The sequence below is a fragment of the Capricornis sumatraensis genome, chromosome 15 (genome assembly GCF_032405125.1).
Source record: "Capricornis sumatraensis isolate serow.1 chromosome 15, serow.2, whole genome shotgun sequence".
NCBI classification, from domain to species: domain Eukaryota; kingdom Metazoa; phylum Chordata; class Mammalia; order Artiodactyla; family Bovidae; genus Capricornis; species Capricornis sumatraensis.
In genome coordinates, this window is record NC_091083.1 from 11,642,836 (window position 1) to 11,662,876 (window position 20,041).

At 37.7% G+C, this 20,041-nt stretch overlaps 1 protein-coding gene across 1 annotated transcript in view; it reads left to right on the forward strand.

Annotated features, from left to right (window-relative positions):
• MACROD2 (mono-ADP ribosylhydrolase 2) overlaps nucleotides 1-20,041 on the forward strand; it is a 2,306,040-nt gene that overhangs the window by 523,997 nt on the left and 1,762,002 nt on the right. Inside the window, exon 4 of the mRNA XM_068987786.1 lies at nucleotides 8,472-8,501. Within this exon, the coding sequence (XP_068843887.1) occupies nucleotides 8,472-8,501 (30 nt within the window). The remainder of the gene's footprint in view (nucleotides 1-8,471; nucleotides 8,502-20,041) is intronic.

Genomic DNA, 20,041 nt, shown 5'->3' on the forward strand with positions numbered 1-20,041 from the left:
GTTCAAGGGACATTGTCAGGTCAAGATAATCTTACAGGAGGAGAACCAGGAAAATGAATACCTACAACTCATTCTCAGCTCTCCCACAAGGTACTAACAGGGCTCCCTATTGACTGAATTCACCAGAGCCAGAGGACCCACTGATGCCATTTGTATAGTTACATCACTGGGCAGAAAACAGGGGCAGCTGTATAGAGTGGGTCTTGAAGAGAAAATAAAAATTATCTGCCTTAAAGTAACATTATTTTAAAACCAAATCATCAAAATAATCCAGAAGATGGAAGTGTTAGAATATGCAAAATAATGCCATCCATTTTCTTTACAGACATATAGATTTATTTTTAAATTGACCTAAGCCCAAAGGCAGACTTAAATATATTTATAATTTGGAGATACCCTTCTTCCTGAATCTCTTCTGTGCAGAATTTCTTCTTTCTTCCCCAAACTCTGATGAGGGCATAGCCCAGAATTGGATTGACAGGAGAGGAGACCGTTATTTTACCAACTGGCTGATTAATACAAGTAATTAAATAATCAATTAGAGTTTTAAGAACTTCTCAAGGACAGTGATAGAGTCTGGAATTGGGCCTCAATCTGTGTGGTTCCCTCCTGGCAGAGCCTCACTTTGCTGTGAAATTGTGAAGGAGTCACTATGTGTTATTGTAACTCTCTCATCTGTCCCAAAAATATGACTTTCGCTTTCCCCTCCTCTCATTCCCCTGTCTTACATTCATTCTGTTAGTTGTGTTTTTAAGGGGTAATTATTCAGTCCCTAACTTTACTAAGAACTGTGTATGGTACCGTCGATACCAACAAATATGGCATTTACCTTTATGGATATTAGAGCCTCATAACTGTTCTCAAGGTAGCAATCCTATTCCTTTCCTTTAACCCCAAATCCTTTAAATTTGAGGTTCTTTGTCTCAAGCTTTCAATTTATTTACTATGACAAAATTATTCTTTTGTCTTATTGGTTTAAATTAAAATGTAAGCTAAAATAAACCTTTTATAAAAACTCATTTGCTGTTTCATTATCAGGGAGAAATAAAGATTCCATAATATTTTAAGAAAGATGAAATAAAGAAACTTTGTAAAACAGTTTTTTTTAAAAAAGGTCCTCTCTGGTTTTATTAAAACAAGTTAGTCTTTCTGAGAAGTGTATAAATGAGAGTGCATGTTCAGGCTTATATTATCATTAGGATAAAGTGTATCATATTCTTTCAAATAAGTGCATCTTCTGTTTTTCAAATTGAGACTTCATTTGCAATCAAAATCTTCCTTGTGAAAGACAAGTTAAAAACTTCTGTTCAAGTGTCTGGTATCATTACAACTACAAAGCTAATGTACATTTGAACTCTTTCCCCCAGCCCCCTATTTTGACATGTTTGTTCACTCTTTGGAAAGCCCAGATTGGGTTACTCGAGTAATCCCAGTTTTGTAACCGAGCCAGTGTTATCATTCTCAAAATTACAACTGATTCAGAGCACAGTGGCAAGAAGGATGATGGTACATGTTAATAGAAGCGTGCACTGATTTCTCTTATTTCTGTATTGAACTGTGAAGCTGTAGAAACTGCCAATGCTTTAGTTTATTCTTTAATAGTTAAGTTAGGCGATCTTCAATAGGCTAACATTTGGTAGACCCCACGCACATTGCATTCTGTTACCATCTTTGAATGTGATTTCCGAGGAACAAGCAAACAACAACAATCATATATACATATGTATGTGCATATATATTTCCAATTTGAAATTGGCAATATTGTATAGTAGATCGTAGGTTCTTCTCCTAGGCCTGATCCTAGACAAGTTACCTAACATCTCTGATTCTCTTTATCTTTCCAGTTTTGTAAAATGAAGGAGTTGGACAAAATAAGTAGTTTTATTCCCATGCTGCATTATTCCTAGAAGTCTGAGCACCCAGAGTGATAGCTGGTGACATCATATTGGCAAAACAGGATGGCTCTAGCTCCTCTCTTATAGTTCAACAAGAATAATTCCATTTTGTTTCATTTGTTAATACTCTCAAGTAAGTTTTCCAATTCCTGATGACCTTCCACCTATTTATCCATAGTAGGACTTATGGTATTCTATTTTTGGCTTCAAGGTGGGTTATAGCTTATCCAACCCACACAGACCCTGGAATAATGAAGAGTTCTTTTGAATTCTGCATTGTATGACATGTAAATTATCCATCATATGTTTATGACTGGTTTCTACATGTGAAATGGTTAAGCCTATTAATTTTCTCTCCCTGTGAGCTTCAAGGAAGGAAATTACAGCATTGCCCCAAACTTGTGGCAGTCTTGATTTTGTTTAGAAGGTGTAAATCTGGAAAAACATTAACAGAGAGCTGTTGCCAAATTGATAGCTATATTTGTCTGTGTAGATTGTATTTCTACAGCTGTCAGTTGAGTTGGTTGCTCCCTGTATAAAGCGGTTCTAGAGTCATGCACGTGTTTAGGATTTTCATCTCAACAGGTGTTTTTATCCCTTCCTACTTTGAGTTTCAAAATCAAGGGACTGTGATGTGTACCATTCTAAAGGGTGATATTTTGGCTTTTGTATTTTTTAGGATAACATGTTGTGAATGAAGTGGTGTTTTAAGTAGAGCCCCTGGGGAAATTTTTTTGCTGGCAATCGTTTTGACATCCTGTGTGCTCTGTTGTAATAAGAAAGCAGAATAAATAAGCTAAACTAGGTGGTCAGGATCCTGTCAGGATGAAAGCAACTATAATTTTCTTTATAATGATGAAAGGCAAACAAAAACCCTGAACAAATAGATTTAATCAATGTTTAAAGACTAGTCTCTCAGGCTGTTGCTTATTTGACAGATAGTCTTGGGTGGAGGTAGAAATGGAGTGGGAAAATAAACAATTACTAAATACAGATAATAGAAATTATTGGGCAAGTGCAATAAAAAAAAATGTTCCAAACACTTATCAGGCCAGTTTGACTCACAGTGGATATGGATTGTTTCATCCAGCTATGGACTGTTTCACAGACTGAATTATTTCAGACTTGGAAACACAGGAACTATTATCCATGTTAAGGTACAATGATGGTGCATATTAGATTAGCAGTTTTGTTTTTCAAGATTATTGAATCGAATTTGATTACATCAAAACCGTCAAATCTAAAAGAAGTCCTCAGATCCAGAGATCCTCAATATATGGCATGTGTACTGTCTTTTAATTCTTCCTATCCTCCTCTGACCATGACCAGCGTTATTAATTAATCGTGGCTCTCTTTCCAGCAGAGCCTGGGGTTAGCCTCCGAATCCTTCTCCAATCAGAGGGGCAGACAGTCTCTCGTCATTAATGAATCTGAATTGTTTAAAACCTGTTTGCCATCCCTGATTGATTCTAAATTTCCAAATGAAAGAAGAAAAGTAGATAGTTTTGACTATGATTTGCTCAATTCACCTGCTATTTAGTTACTGAACTAGAGTTAAAATAGAGGTTATCTGGCTCTCAGTTCTTAGTTCAGTATCCTTTTTATTACCTTATATAGGCTGCAAAGGATTTGACATCTTAGGAGGAATAGTGTTGTAAGTATCTAATAAATTAAAGCTTTGTCTTGTATTTTTAATAATGTCATGGCCTATTTCGCATCTAGGAACCTCCAGTGATATGACTACAAATATAGTAATTGTATTTTTCATCATTTGATCCACAATTTAATTCTAATTATATTCTTAAAAAGACACACACATGTAGAAGAGGGTCATTTAGGAATTTTTTTAAAGGAAGACGACTGTAGTGTTGCAGTATAGGGTGTTGCAGTCCGTGGGGTGGCAAAGAGTCGGATACTACTGAGCGGCTGAACTGAACTTACTATAGTGTAATATTCCATTTATATCTTGAGAAAACCAAAAAGAGTGATGCTAATGTCTATTAGCATGATTATTTTTCATGTAGGCTAATTATCCTATGAAAAAGATTCCTGCTTTGTTCTTAATTATTTTTTGGTTTTGATAGTTTTACAATGAATATTTATACTTGTGTATAATTTGATAATTTCAATGAAAAAAATCAAAACCGAGTTTAAATGGAATAAAGCAGTTTCTCATAAACTTCAAAAAATAATCATTTGCCTAGGGTATTATAAATAAATTCTTCATATTTGTCACTTGAAATTAGATTTTGGAAACTCTTACTCAATTTACGTTCAGTGCTGTTTTTACTTTCTAAGTCGTGAAACTATTCATTTCGCTGAGTTGTTATTGTGGGAGGAAAAACTATAATAGATTCATTAATTGTAATGCTTTATTTTAGTTTTTGATTGAATTGATCTTTGAGACAATTACTGAAGCTTGATTTTTTTCCTCTACCTCTTCTGGTAACAGGGGCATTTTATTTAGGAAAATATGAAAGAAGTTAGTGCTGGTTACTTAGAAAGCGTGCTCAGGGAAATGGGGTTGGCATTTCCTACTCCAGGGGATCTCCCGACAAAGGATCAAACCTGTGTTTCTTACATCTGCTGCACTGACAAGTGGGTTCTTTACCACTGTACACATAGGAAGCTCAGTAACATACTGTCCCAGGCACTGCTGGGATTTGAATCCAGGATCTTCTGTTCAATAGACAGGCGCTTTGACCAGCTAAGCCATGGTACTGGCATGCTCAGCGAGGCCATTTTTAAATATTCTGGATGCAGCAGCGTCATGCTTATCAATTTCAAGCTTTCTTAGTTCCTTTTTTAATTTTCTTCCCCGTGAAACTCAAGGAATAACAAGAGGCATATCCAAAATTCCCTCCAACATGGGACTTAGATAGGGACATAAATATATAAACATATTTCATATACTCTTTAAAAAAACGTTTCAATTTATATTGAAGTATAGTTGGTTAGTAATGTTATGCTAGTTTCAGTACATTATTAATCACTATTTCTAAATAAAGTATAGGAGTTTCCTTAGCGGCCTTTGATTTTACAAAAAGAAAAAGGACCAAAGTTTTCTCTTTCTAGATACTTCAGTAAACAAAACCTGTCTTCTATGTCAATAAAGAAAAAGGATTAAATCTGCCAATTATCTGACTATTACAAAACACATATTGCTGCTGCTGCTGCTAAGTCGCTTCAATTGTGTCCAACTCCGTGCGACCCCATAGATGGCAGCCCACTAGACTCCTCTGTCCTTGGGATTCTCCAGGCAAGAATACTGGAGTGGGTTGCCATTTCCATCTCCAATGCATGAAAGTGAAAAGTGAAAGTGAAGTCGCTCAGTTGTGCCCAACTCTTAGCAACCCCCTCGCCTGCAGCCTACCAGGCTCCTCCGTCCATGGGATTTTCCAGGCAAGAGTACTGGAGTGGGGTGCCATTGCCTTCTCCGAAACACATATTGAGAGCTTATTATATGCAAACCAAACTATTAAACTCAAATCTTATCTTTAAGAACTTCCTATCTAATTGGGATATACCTCAATTTATTGGAAGTAATTAAGTAAAAATTAAATGACTGTTAATTTCAGACACACAAAAGTCATTTTCACTTTTGTGAAATGGACGAAATGCTCTTAATCCATCTGATCGATAAATATTGAAAATCAGTTATATTACATATAGGGTGCTTTGTAAAGATACAATAATAGAAATCATACTAAAGATTCACTTTTATTTGCCTACAGTTATGTCACTTTTGCCACTTTTGCCCCTATGGCTCAGTGGCAAAGAATACACCTGTAATGCAGAATACACCTGTAATGCAGGAGCTGTGGTTTTGATCCCTGGGTCAGGAAAATCCCCTGCAGGAGGGCATGGCAACCCACTCCAGTATTCTTGCCTGGAGAATACCATGGACAGAGGAGCCTTGTAGACTATAGTCCATAGCGTTACAAGAATTGGACATGACTGAAGTGCCTGAGCACATATGCATGTCACTTTTACTGAAGAAAAAGCATTTATTTTTTAAATTTTAGAGAACAGAAGTTGATAAAATAGACTTAAATTTGATGGATTCTTTAGATAAATCATTATCAGGATTATAGTTATTAGAATTGCTTTGAATTTGATTTGAATATATTTAAGCAGCTTAAATTAAGATTCTATTACGTGAATGGTAATGCACATGAAATTATCTTAAAAATGATTGTGCACTTTGTAGATGCCACAATTTTATGAAATATTTCTATGTTGATATTAAAAGTGTAACCAGAAATGCTCATCTAGACACGAGCACACATCTGAGATAAATGGACTTGATGGTCCTCCAAACCTGGAATTCCAGTTCCTACACCTACTCCCACTCATCCACCCACATCTATTGGACAAGTGCCTGATTAAACAGATGGGACTTGGTCTGTGCTCTCCAAACAGGCAAACTCTACCTTTATTAAGCAAAGCATTGGGGAAAAATAGGTTACATTGTGTTATTGTGATTCTGGGCACGATAATTTGAGTGTAAAGCTACTCTTCATTACTATTGTTGTTTGTTGTTGGAAATAAGTTTTTTTATGAATGAATATGTATAAATTGGAGGACAACAGATGGAGTTTCAGGGATCTGGAAAAGCTATAGACAAGGACGGAGTTCTCAGTCAGATTTAAAAATAAAAAATCAGCAGAAGTGTGAAATGCCATACAGTTTTAAAAATTCATGTAGTTAAGATTTTTAGAAAGTGTTTGGGTTTGCCAATAGACATCATGAGATTTCCCCCATCCACTAAAGGGTATGGGCCCAAGATAATGATTGGTAATGATTTGAGAGAATAGCATTGAAACATGTATATTATCATATGTGAAATAGATTGCCAGTCCAGATTTGATGCATGAGACAGGGTGCTCAGGGCTGGTGCACTGGGATGACCCTGAGGGATGGGATGGGGAGGATGGTGGGAGAGGGGGTTCAGGATGGGGAACACATGTACACCCATGGCTGATTCATGTCAATGTATGGCAAAACCACTATAATATTTTAAAGTAATTAGCCTCCAATTAAAAAAAATAATTAAAAAAAAAAGAATTGATAACATCTTTCTTCATGCCTCTTCAGCAAGTTGCCACTTTAGCACAGTTTGATTTTGGGAAAATATTAAGTCCTGGATACCATCTAAGTAAATATTACATGTTTTCATTGTGAAGTCAGAAGGATTTGAGGGCTCTGAGTTGACACAGTGGCAGATGACTTGTAATATCTGAAGTGAGTTTTGTTTGACTAATGGGATTGCTACTCAGTCCATATTTGTGATGAAAGCAGTGAGGGAAAGCCAAGAGCAGCTATTATTATTAATAGATGGCCCTGTACTTGGAAGATCATATGAAATAAGATTTGATGCTCTAATATTGACATACTGAGAAAACCTTCAAAGGTGTTTGTTCTCCATGCATTTTTATAATGTTCTCTTTAGTGTTGCAATAATTAACAAACCATCACTTATGGATATAGGCATTTATTCTTAAGATGTTCCATTTTTTTAATTGATGAAATCATTAACACTCTGATATTTCCTTCTCTTACCAGGCCAGTGCATGGTCTGTGGATATCGCACTAAAATTCAAGTTAAAGATTCCTAGTATTTCTTCTTAAATGATTTCTATAATCTTTTGGTAGCTCAGATTTCTCCACGAAGAAAGACACCTTGGTTACTACATACTTTATGTTGCTCCAAGAGTTCTGTTTTCTGATTTTTGCAGTGGCTAGATTATCATAGGCATAAGCAATGGCAACCCACTCCAGTGTCCTTGCCTGGAGAATCCCAGGGATGGCGGAGCCTGGTGGGCTGCGTCTATGGGGTCACACAGAGTCAGACACGACTGAAGCGACTTAGCAGCAGCAGCAAGGCTGCTTAATAGTTCAGCAAAAAATTGCCATGGAACTTTCTGAAAATTTGACCTCTTTAAATGGAATTGTTTCATATTTTGCTTATTGTTTGACTTCTATAATTGTGTGGGCTAGATTAATAGATAAATGGATATGAAATGACAAATCATTGTTTTACAAAAATATTTAAAATGTGTTTCTTTCCCACAAACAAAAAATTAATGCACAAAAGAATAAATCTGTTGCTATTTAAGTTCATTCTTATAGCAGAGTAACTTGAGATAACTTTATTTGATGGTATTTAATTTAATTAAATTTATCATTATACTTTTTTGTTACATTATCCTTTGAAATTATTGAAATTGCTTAAGTAACATTGTTATATCTCTACTTGATAAAATGGAGAAAACAGAAGGTTACTTTAGATACAGAATGGTAATAAAAGGATCATAATATGTATTTTATTTTATTAGGTGTAAGAACATTGTAAAAATAGTCATTTGAAGAGAAAAAGGAGATACAAGTAGTGAATATTTACATTTTCATTCTTCATAAAACAAAGACTGTATCTTTATATGAAAGTACCTATTGTGATATATGTGTGTGTGTATATGTATAGCATGATCATTACCAACTTTTTATTGGAATACTCTGGCATAAACATATTTTAATATATTATTTAACATCTTTTGTTTGTTTTCTTTTAAACAGCAAATGCCAGTCTTCTTGGAGGTGGAGGTGGTAAGTCCTCAATATCACTTAAAATATATTTTATTACTACACCAACCATAAGATGTTTAGTAAGTTCCATGATACTTTAACAAAATTAGTTTTGCTATATATTCATTAACCATGTAAATTATAATCTTCCAGAGAATAATTCATAACAGAAATATCTTGGGTTTACCTGAATGTTATTTTAACTGACTTCAAAATATGCAGAATACTGTTGTTCTTCTCATGAAGCCTTGTGTTTCTACCTTTGGCTTAAGCTATAGCAGCAGTAAGCTAGTGAGATGAATACACATATAGGAGATAGTAGAGTCACTTTAAAAGAATTACTTTATTGAATTATAGTTGATTTAAAATGTGTTAATTTCTTCTGTATCGCAGAGTGATTCACTTATACCTGTGTATATATGTGTGTGTGCTAAGTCGCTTCAGGCACATACAACTCTGTTACCCCAAGGACTGCAGCCCACCAGGCTGCTCTGTCCATGGGGTTCTCCAGGCAAGAACGCTGGAGCGGGTTGCCATGCCCCCCATGTGTGTGTGTACACACATATATTTTCTTCTTCCATTATGTTTTATCACAGGATATTGAATGTAGTTCCCTGTACTAAACAGTGGGATCTTGTGTATTCATTCTATGTATAATAGTTTGTGGGCTTCCCTAGTGGCTCAGTGACAAAGAATCCACCTGCAATGAAGGAGATGAAGCAGATGTGGTTCAATCTCTGGGTTGAAAAGACCCCCTAGAGAAAGATATGGCAGCCCGCTCCAGTATTCTTGCCTGGGAAATCCCATGGACAGAGGAGCCTGGTGCAGTTCACGGGGTCGCAAAGAGTGGGGCGCAACGGAGTGACCAGACAACAGCGACAGAATGTTTGCGAATGCTGATCCTAAACTCCCAATCCACCCTCCCACTTTTATTCAGTGTTTTCAACCACAAGTCTGTTCTGTTTCTGTGAATCTCTTTCTGTTTTGTAGATAAGTTCATCTGTGTCATATTTTAGTTTCCACATATAAGTGATGTCATATGGCATTTGTCGTTCTATTTCTGACTTACTTCACTTAGAATGCTAATCTCTAGGTCCATCCATGTTGCTGCAAGTGACTTGGCTGAGTAATATTCCATTGTGTATATATATACCGCACCTTATTTACCCATGCCTCTTTCAGTAAACATTAAGGTTGTTTCCATTTCTTGGTCATTGTACATAGTGCTGCTATGAAGGTAGGGGTACATGCATCTTTTTGAATTATAATTTTTTCCAGATATATGCCCAGGAGTAGAATTGCTAGATCATATGCAACTCTATTTTTAGTTATTTTGAGGAACTTCCATACTGTTTTCCATAGTGATTGCAAGATAGAATTACTTTTTTTAAAGAGTCACTTGCACTGTGAGTTCTGAAACAGTGCATATGGAAACCTATGTTTTTTCTTTCTTCATCATAACGACTAAAAAAATGTTTATAGCCTGAGGGCTTCCTATATCAGCAACTTACTGTGAAAAATAAAAAAAGAAATTAGTATTGACATTTTGCTTTTTCTTTCTTCCTTTTTAGAGGAGAAAGAGAAAGAGATCAAAGTGAGATGAGGAAGAGAGAGATTCCTGTACTAGGAATTCTTTTCTGATACTAAATTCTTGGAATAAAAATAAAATATGCTTTTTATTTCTAGGTTGAAAGGTGAAAGTATTCCTAGCCCCAGTCTATATTACATAGTGAGGTAGGAAAAACATATACAATAGAATGGGGTCCTTTTCATTTAGGGCCCAGATGGACATAAATAGGTTTATTTTCTCTCCTTCTTCCTCTTGCTCCTTCTTTTCATGTACATGGTTGGAGTAGACATGATTATACAGAGCTTTAGGTTTTCAACAAACAAATTGGAACTTGTTTACTTGATCCTGAACTTTTAAGAAATATAATCCTTTATTAATCATCACTAGAAGTTTTCAGTGTGAATTTTATTAAAAAATTAAAATTTTAACCATTGTTCTCATATTTGAATCAATAGATCTTTAAAAACAGAATGTTGGAAATAGAAATGATAGAAAACAGTTTAAACTAGAAAGTGCTCTTCATATTATCATGTCAATGTACATTCTGTAGCAAAATATTTTTCATCTTCCACAAATTTCCTTAGAAAATATATGCAAGGTTTCTCATTGTCCTACTTCTTTTTTGGTATTCTTTGGGAACTAGAAGGGAAAAGTTCCTTAAGGATTTACTGGTTTTCTGCTAAACTTTTATCTCTAGGTTTCTTATATGAAAGAAGCATTAAAATAATTCATTCATAATGCTGATTTTCTCACATGACATATTAGTATTTTTACAAATTGGGCTACTACCGTTAAATAGTAGTTAAAATGTTAAAAATGTTAAAGTTGAGTCTACATGTACAAATCCAGACTATTATGGTTCTTGGCTAAAGAAAAATGAATTAACTAATTATATAAGTTAAATTTTAGCGGCCCATAGCAGAAAACCCCACAATAATAGTGACTTAAAAGAGATAGAAATATATTTCTGTCTCTCCTAAAAGTAGCCTAGATGTAGGCTAGACCAACTGTGTGATAATCCCATCCTGTCATCAAGCACTCAAGCTCTGACTTTTATGGTCTGCTTCCTACTGTGTGGAACTCAGGGTCCATGAAGGCTACTGGACAGGGGTACAGTAAGGGGTAAAGCAACAATACAAAAGATGGCCTTCAAGATCAAGCCAGTTTTCTTAGAGCACCTTTACTAAAGTCCCACATTATCCTTGAGTTGATAATGTTCATTCGTGGATAAGATAGTTTTATTCCAGGAAGCAATATGCTCATCAAAAAAAAAAAAAAAAAGCAGTGCTCTCTTTTCTGTGGAGGAAGGAGAAAGTGGAGGTTTTGGCAGGCAATGGCTAGTCTCTGCCATTGTGAGAGGCAGGCAGCTGGTTCAAGCACCCTTGTCAATCTGCTTTGTCTCAGTCTACATGTACACAACTGGTGTGTACAGAGTTCACTCTAGTGAGTTAGGCTGCATTTCCTTGTGGCTCCTCCAGCCTGATATTGGAAATATTGGAAAATATTGTAAACTTTCAGCAATGGCAAGACATTCAGGAATAGGCAAACTCAGCTTTTCTTTACCCGAAGAATATACCTGAGTCTTCTAGATGGCTGATTTTGCTAAATGCATTTATTTGCCATAATTTCTCATTTCTAAGTTTCAAAATTAGCAGCTTAGTATTATTATAAATTATAGGTATTTAAGATGGCTGTAATTTCTTTCATTAAAGTAGGTCGTTGACAGGTTTAAATTCATTTATGCACTTGTGGAGATGTCAAGATTGCTCTAAAATACATGTTTGATTTTTGGAAGGCTGCATTGAAAAATTAAATATAAGGAATATTTTTAGCCTTCTTTGAACTTATTTTTGGCCTTTTGATTCTATGAGAGATCTTATTAATCCTGCCAGTGATATTTGTACAGCAACAGCTAATAATCATCCAATAAGGAACACTTGAACTGATATAATACTCTTGGATTTAATCAATGATTCCTTTTGCTGACTTGAATTAATATCCCTTCAAAAATCTCTAAAGGAAATAGTTTTTTGATTGACTAAACAATTTGATCAAGAAAATTTGGCACCATATAAAAAATAATAAGGGTACCTTAAGTACCATTTTCTTAGGTTCTCAGGAGAGCTTCCCTCCAATTTTGTGTACGTTGTATTTGAAATTTAGACAAACTCAGTCTATACAAAATTGTATTAACCATAATCTTAGCATTTTGCTGTTCTTTTTTGAGTGCTTATTAGCAAGACATCTCCTAAAAGGAGATTGAAAATATGGTTACAATCATCCTCTCAGTTTTGGTTTTAAAGTGAGAGAATCATTTCATGTAGGTGTGCATTTTCATCTTTGCCAGAGGTCACTATCTTCAGAAACTTCATGTAACTTAGTGTCGTTGTAGAGAACATAAGTGATAGGCTTTCAACTACCTAGTCATATCAGCTAAAATACTTGGTAAAATGGATCATCTTTGTATCTATTTCCTAGATATATTAAGAGCATATAAATATATAATAATATTTAAGCTAAAGCTGAAACTCCAGTACTTTGGCCACCTCATGCGAAGAGTTGACTCATTGGAAAAGACTCTGATGCTGGGAGGGATTGGGGGCAGGAGGAGAAGGGGACGACAGGATGAGATGGCTGGATGGCATCACTGACTCGATGGACGTGAGTCTGAGTGAACTCCGGGAGTTGGTGATGGACAGGGAGACCTGGCATGCTGCGATTCATGGGGTCGCAAATAGTTGGACACGACTGAGTGACTGAACTGAACTGAACTGAACTGAACTGAAGTAAGAAGTGGCTGGTCTGTAGTGACTGGACTGTATCTTTCAGAAAGCCTTTATATTGTCTAAAAATCTTAGAAGTCCTATTAATCTTTTTACAAGGTTGCCATCATTGCTCACAGTAATAACCTGTATAGCTGTATAGCACATTGATATATAAAACAAGTGAATTTTATTTTCTTATTTAGTGCTTTTGTTAGTCAGGCTAGGCTATATTAAACTGTTCTAATGGCTTAAATCAGTAAGGCTCATTTCTTGCTCACATCATAGCCTCAGTAGCTTGATGGCTATCCTACTCAGGCTCTGCTGCAAGTGGTAACAGGGTCTCAGGTTGTTTTGCTATCTTGCACCTACTCTACGTGATATGAGACTCCAGTCACAAAATAGGAAGAGAGAGCTGGTGGATCTTGTGGGTTGTATTTACAGAGCAGTCCGTGAATGGCTTGTGTCAATTCTGCTTGTTTCATGGGTCAGAATTCAGACAGGTGACCCCTAACCTAATAACTAAAAGGAAGCCTGAGAAGAATGAAATGGTATAGTAAATACCTAGCGCTGTCTCTGACACAGTGCACAGGTGAGATCGGTGTTTATTATTATTTTAATGCTTGAGAGAAATACGACTTAGGGAGATTTGGTGACTTCTTCAAGGTCACACAGCCTATAAAGTGCAAAGGTCGAATGAAAAGACAGCATTCTTGTTTCCCATTCAGGACTGATACTATTACTGATCTGCGATTTAAAATGGCAAGCCGCTTCAGTATTCTTGCCTTGAGAAGCCCATGAACAATATGAAAAGGCAAAATGATAGGATACTGAAAGGGGAACTCCCCAGGTCATTAGGTGCCCAATATGCTACTGGAGATCCGTGGAGAAATAACTCCAGAAAGAATGAAGGGATGGAGTCAAAGCAAAAACAATACCCAGTTGTGGATGTGACTGGTGATAGAAGCAAGATCCGATGCTGTAAAGAGCAATATTGCATAGGAACCTGGAATGTCAGGTCCATGAATCAAGGCCAATTGAAAGTGGTCAAACAAGAGATGGCAAGGGTGAACGTTGACATTCTAGGAATCAGCGGACTAAAATGGACTGGAATGGGTGAATTTAACTCAGATGACCATTATATCTACTACTGTGAGCAGGAATCCCTTAGAAGAAATGGAGTAGCCATCATGGTCAACAAAAGAGTCCGAAATGCAGTACTTGGATGCAATCTCAAAAACAACAGAATGATCTCTGTTCATCTCCAAGGCAAACCATTCGATATCACAGTTATCCAAGTCTATGCCCCAACCAGTAACGCTGAAGAAACTGAAGTTGAACGGTTTTATGAAGACCTACAAGACCTTTTAGAACTAACACCCCAAAAAGATGTCCTTTTCATTATAGGGTACTGGAATGCAAAAGTAGGAAGTCAAGAAACACCTGGAGTAAGAGGCAAATTTGGCCTTGCAATGTGGAATGAAGCAGGGCAAAGACTAATGAGTTTTGCCAAGAAAGTGCACTCGTCATAGCAAACACCCTCTTCCAACAATACAAGAGAAGACTCTACACATGGACATCACCAGATGGTCAACACCAAAATTGGATTGATTATATTCTTTGCAGCCAAAAATGGAGAAACTCTATGCAGTCAACAAAACAACCAGGAAGTGACTGTGGCTCAGATCATGAACACCTTATTACCAAATTCAGACTCAAATTGAAGAAAGTAAGGAAAACCGCTAGAGCATTCAGGTATGTTCTCAATCAAATCCCTTATGATTATACAGTGGAAGTGAGAAATAGATTTAAGGGCCTAGATCTGATAGATAGAGTGCCTGATGAACTATGGAATGAAGTTCGTGACATTGTACAGGAGACAGGGATCAAGACCATCCCCATGGAAAAGAAATGCAAAAAAGCAAAATGGTTTCTGGGGAGGTCTTACAAATAGCTGTGAAAAGAGAAGCGAGAAGCAAAGGAGAAAAGGAAAGATATAAGCATCTGAATGCAGAGTTCCAAAGAGTAGCAAGAAGAGATAAGAAAGCCTTCTTCAGTGATCAATGCAAAGAAATAGAGAAAAAGAACAGAATGGGAAAGACTAGAGATCTCTTCAAGAAAATTAGCAATACCAAGGGATCATTTCATGCAAAGATGAGCTCGATAAAGGACAGAAATGGTATGGACCTAAGAGAAGCAGAAGATATTAAGAAGAGGGGGCAAGAATACATGGAAGAACTGTACAAAAAAGATCTTCATGACCCAGATAATCATGATGATGTGATCACTAATCCAGAGCCAGAAATCTTGGAATGTGAAGTCAAGTGGGCCTTAGAAAACATCACTACGAACAAAGCTAGTGGAGGTGATGGAATTCCAGTGGAGATCTTTCAGATCCTGAAAGATGATGCTATGAAAGTGCTGCACTCAATATGCCAGCAAATTTGGAAAAGTCAGCAGTGGCCACAGGACTGGAAAAGGTCAGTTTTCATTCCAATCCCTAAGAAAGGCAATGCCAAAGAATGCTCAAACTACCGCACAATTGCACTCATCTCACATGCTAGTAAAGTAATGCTCAAAATTCTCCAAGCCAGACTTCAGCACTATGTGAACCGTGAACTCCCTGATGTTCAAGCTTGTTTTAGAAAAGGCAGAGGAAGAAGAGATCAAATTGCCAACATCCACTGGATCGTGGAAAAAGCAAGAGAGTTTCAGAAAAACATCTATTTCTGCTTTATTGACTATGCCAAAGCCTTTGACTGTGTGGATCACAATCAACTGTGGAAAATTCTGAGAGAGATGGGAATACCAGACCACCTGACCTGCCTCTTGAGAATCTATATGCAGGCCAGGAAGCAACAGTTAGAACTGGACATGGAACAACAGACTGGTTCCAAATAGGAAAAGGAGTATGTCAAGGCTGTATATTGTCACCCTGCTTATTTAACTTCTATGCAGAGTACATCATGAGAAAAGCTGGACTGGGAGAAACACAAACTGGATCAAGATTGCCGGGAGAAATATCTATCACCTCAGATATGCAGATGACACCACCCTTATGGCAGAAACTGAAGAGGAACTAAAAAGCCTCTTGATGAAAGTGAAAGAAGAGAGTGAAAAAGTTGGCTTAAAGTTCAACATTCAGAAAACTAGGATCATGGCATCTGTCCCATCACTTCAGGGGAAATAGATGGGGAAATAGTGGAAACAGTGTCAGACTTCATTTTTTTGGACTCCAAAATCACTGCAGATGGTGACTGCAGCCATGAAATTAAAAGACGCTTACTCCTTGGAAGAAAAGTTATGACCAACCTAGATAGTATATTCAAAAGCAGAGACATTACTTTGCCGACTAAGGTCCGTCTAGTCAAGGCTATGGTTTTTCCTGTGGTCATGTATGGATGTGATAGTTGGACTGTGAAGAAGGCTGAGCGCCGAAGAATTGATGCTTTTGAACTGTGGTGTTGGAGAAGACTCTTGAGAGTCCCTTGGACTGCAAGGAGATCCAACCAGTCCATTCTGAAGGAGATCAACCCTGGGATTTCTTTGGAAGGAATGATGCTAAAGCTGAAGCTCCAGTACTTAGGCCACCTCATGCGAAGAGTTGACTCATTGGACAAAACTCTGATGCTGGGAGGGATTGGGAGCAGGAGAAAAAGGGGATGACCGAGGATGAGATGGCTGGATGGCATCACTGACTCGATGGACATGAATCTGAGTGAACTCCGGGAGATGGTGATGGACAGGGAGGCCTGGCGTGCTGCGATTCATGGGGTTGCAAAGAGTCAGACACAACTGAGCGACTGAAATGAACTGAACTGAACTGAACTTTGATCTTTAGATTTGCCTTTTCTGTGTACACGTAGGTGCGTGTTTACATCTGGAAAAATTAAGGAGAGGAAAGGGAAGCATGCAGCTGAGAAACAGATGATGCTTTCCCTGGCTTATTTTTACAGGGCTTAAGATCCGTTGACACTTTGAAAGTACATACAGTAGCCCTCTCTTCCAGTACCTGTGGACTGTCATCCAGATTCATATACCTTTTTTTGTGTATTTGATGTTTAGTCTGAGAGCACATTGCATTTTAAATGCCCAGTCACTCATCTGTAAGAAGCATGTTTTCCATGCACAAAGCCCTATGATGTTGTACTTTTGGAATATATAATAAAAAAAGACCTTTGGAGCCAGTCTTAAATTATGTCAAGAAGCAGAATTATAAAGAAAAAAGCAGAATTAAAAGGACACTTCCTTGATTTCCTTTCAGAACATTATGTAACATACTAGAACAAAAAGTAAAATCTCTTAGTTTAGATAATAGCTTTCCTTTTTATTGTCACAGTAATTAACATAGAATTGGAATCTGCTGATAGAACCCAAACAAGACCTGGTTTATGGGATTTGCTTCCTTTTAGGCTGTCAAAAGCTCCTGAGTACTGAAGCCTGAGGCATAATGTTAGACATTTTAAATGACATTTTCTTACAGAGTAGCAATTTAAGGTTGACTTTTTATATGCATAAATTTGTAGGACTCCTTTTTAATTATACACACATATATATACATATGTATAGACGTAGCATATATTTGTATCAATACTGTGATTCTAGACCTTATCCTTGAGGTACTTCTGTGACAGGTTAATTTTAAAAACTCTAGGCATAAGCAGCTACCGCTAAATAAACTCTCAGCCCCAGATGGAATGCGTGGGAAAGCTGCTTTTCTAGAATGAGAACACAGCGTATATAATGCTCTTCTCTACCTCCAAAGGCTTCTTGCTTTTCTTGTACCCGTCAATAGAGGGGCCTCGATAGACATGAGCTTGAGTAAGCTCCTGGAGTTGGTGATGGACAGGGAGGCCTGGCGTGCTGCAGTCCACGGAGTCGCAAAGAGTCGGACATGACAGAGTGACCACGCTGACTGAGATTTTAACAGGGTGAGGTGTCAAATGCATCTCAAAAGGAGCAAAATCATAAAACTGTTTGGTGTCATACAGTAGATGCTATCAGAGTACCTCCACTCCACCATCATGTTTCTACATACAAACACACATATGAGCACATGTTCACTCATTCATTCAACAGATACTAACTTAGTAACAACTAATTGGGAGCCCCAAGTGGTTCAGTCAGTGAAGAGTCTTCCTGCAAGGTGGGAGATCTTTGTTCAGTCCCTGGGTTGGGAAGAACCCCTGGAGAAGGAAATAGCTACCTACTCCAGTATTCTTGCCTGAAGAATCCCATGGACAGAGGAACCTAGTGGGGTATATTCCATGGGGTCACAAAGAATTGGACATGACTGAGTGACTAACACTTTCACTTTCAATGACAAAATACTAATTTAGTAACCACTGTGTGTCAGTATTGATTATTTTTTTAATTTATTTTTTTTAATTGGAGGATGTTTGCTTTACAATATTGTATTGATTTCTGCCATACATAAACATGAATCAGTTATAGGTATACAAATGTCCCATTCCTCTTGAATCTCCCTCCCAATCCTACCCCATCCTACCCCTCTAGGTTGTCACAGAGCACCAACTTGAGTTCCCTGCATCATGCAGCAAATTTCCACTGGAAATCTAATTTTCCATATGTTATTAGTATTGATTATTGATTTGGCAATAAACATAGACCTTTACCTGTGACCAGTCATGGTGCCTGTTTGACTGAGTTGTCTGAGCAGTTATCATTCACCACGTTCTTTCAGGTGTTCCAAGAATTTTCCTTGCATGGATCTTTTGAATTAAAATGATACATTAATGTCAATAGAATGGGCTTCAAGTATCATATTTCTTCTTTAAAAAAGCAGAACAGATATGCTGAAAAATAGATTTTTCACAAAAACCCTTTCAACCAAGCATTCCTAGCATGAAAAAGCAACACATTGAAAGGGCTTTTCAAGTGTGTCTAAGTGGGAGTGCTTTCATAAATACCTTCTCAACATTCACAGGAAGAGTGGAACACCTCTTATTCACCCTCCACCTACAGAATGGAATCCCTGTGGAGATTGTGTGATTCACTCTTGTTATATCTTGAGATCTGGCTCGGCCTTAGGCATGCGGGGGGTAGATCTTGGAGAGTGGTCTGCAGTGAGGGACCAAGTCCTGTTAAAGCAGGTATGGTGTTGGAGGTGGCCCCTCATGAGAGTCAGTCCAGCTTGTTGGGCAGTGAGTTAGCCTGCTAGCTGCTGCTCAGCAGATGGAGGGATACCAGCACAGTGAAAGAAACTCAGCAGATTTCCCCTTGTTGGTCAGGTGGGGACCCAGTCTCAGGAGTAGATCTTGAGAAAGGGATGCAATGCTGAAATATGGAAGATAAGGCTTAAGATCTGACTGTGTCAGGGTGATTGGTCATGGTCACTGCAGGTGGATGAGCCTGCTAGGGCCCATCAGGAGGTTCAGAAGGAGGGGGCCAGAAGGTGGAGGGACCAGGGGCCAGGCCAGGTCTGACAACATGCAGCTACATACTGAGCCAGCCTACCATTGCCCCTCCCTCCTTCTTCTCTTCCTTCTTTCTTTCCTCCTTCCCTCTTCCTTTTTCCCTTCTTCCCTTTTTCTCTTCCTCAATCAACAGCATGTATTGATCACCTGTTGTATACTAGTCTTGACACTGAAGTAGGAATGATTCTTATAGCCAAGTGCAGTCTGAAGTATTAATGTAAGTATTTATTTACACATTAATTTATAAGAACCAGAAAGGTTCTTAATACAGGAAAATAGAAGCAGAAAAGATGAAGCCAACATGTCAGTGTGATTAGGGAAGGCGTCCCGCAAAAGGTGATATCACTGGGGCAGTCTTGGAGGGTGTGTTATCATTTTCTAAGAGAGGAAAGAAATGACCCACTCCATTGTATTTTTCACTTTTTGATGTATGCATATCATATAGATATCTTACTGTGCTTCAGTGGTTCTCCTCACTGTTCTATAGTCAAGGTATTCAGACAATGGTTAAACAGTTTGCTCTGACTATTCAGGCATGCCACTTAAAATGGAGTGAACAGTGTTAGAACTGAAGGAAAGAGCTTCGGTACTAGCGTTGTTGGCAGCAAAGGTCCATCACAGCAAGCTGGGTAAACTCTGGTGGTCACACCAACACAAGTTCCTCCTTGCCTTGCCTTCTACTCTAACTACCTCACCTGTATCTCAGTCTAGCAACGAACTCAGATTAAATGCCCCTTCATTCTGGCCAAGCTATTGAACCTGGAAGGCAACAGTCCCCTACTAGGGCATAAG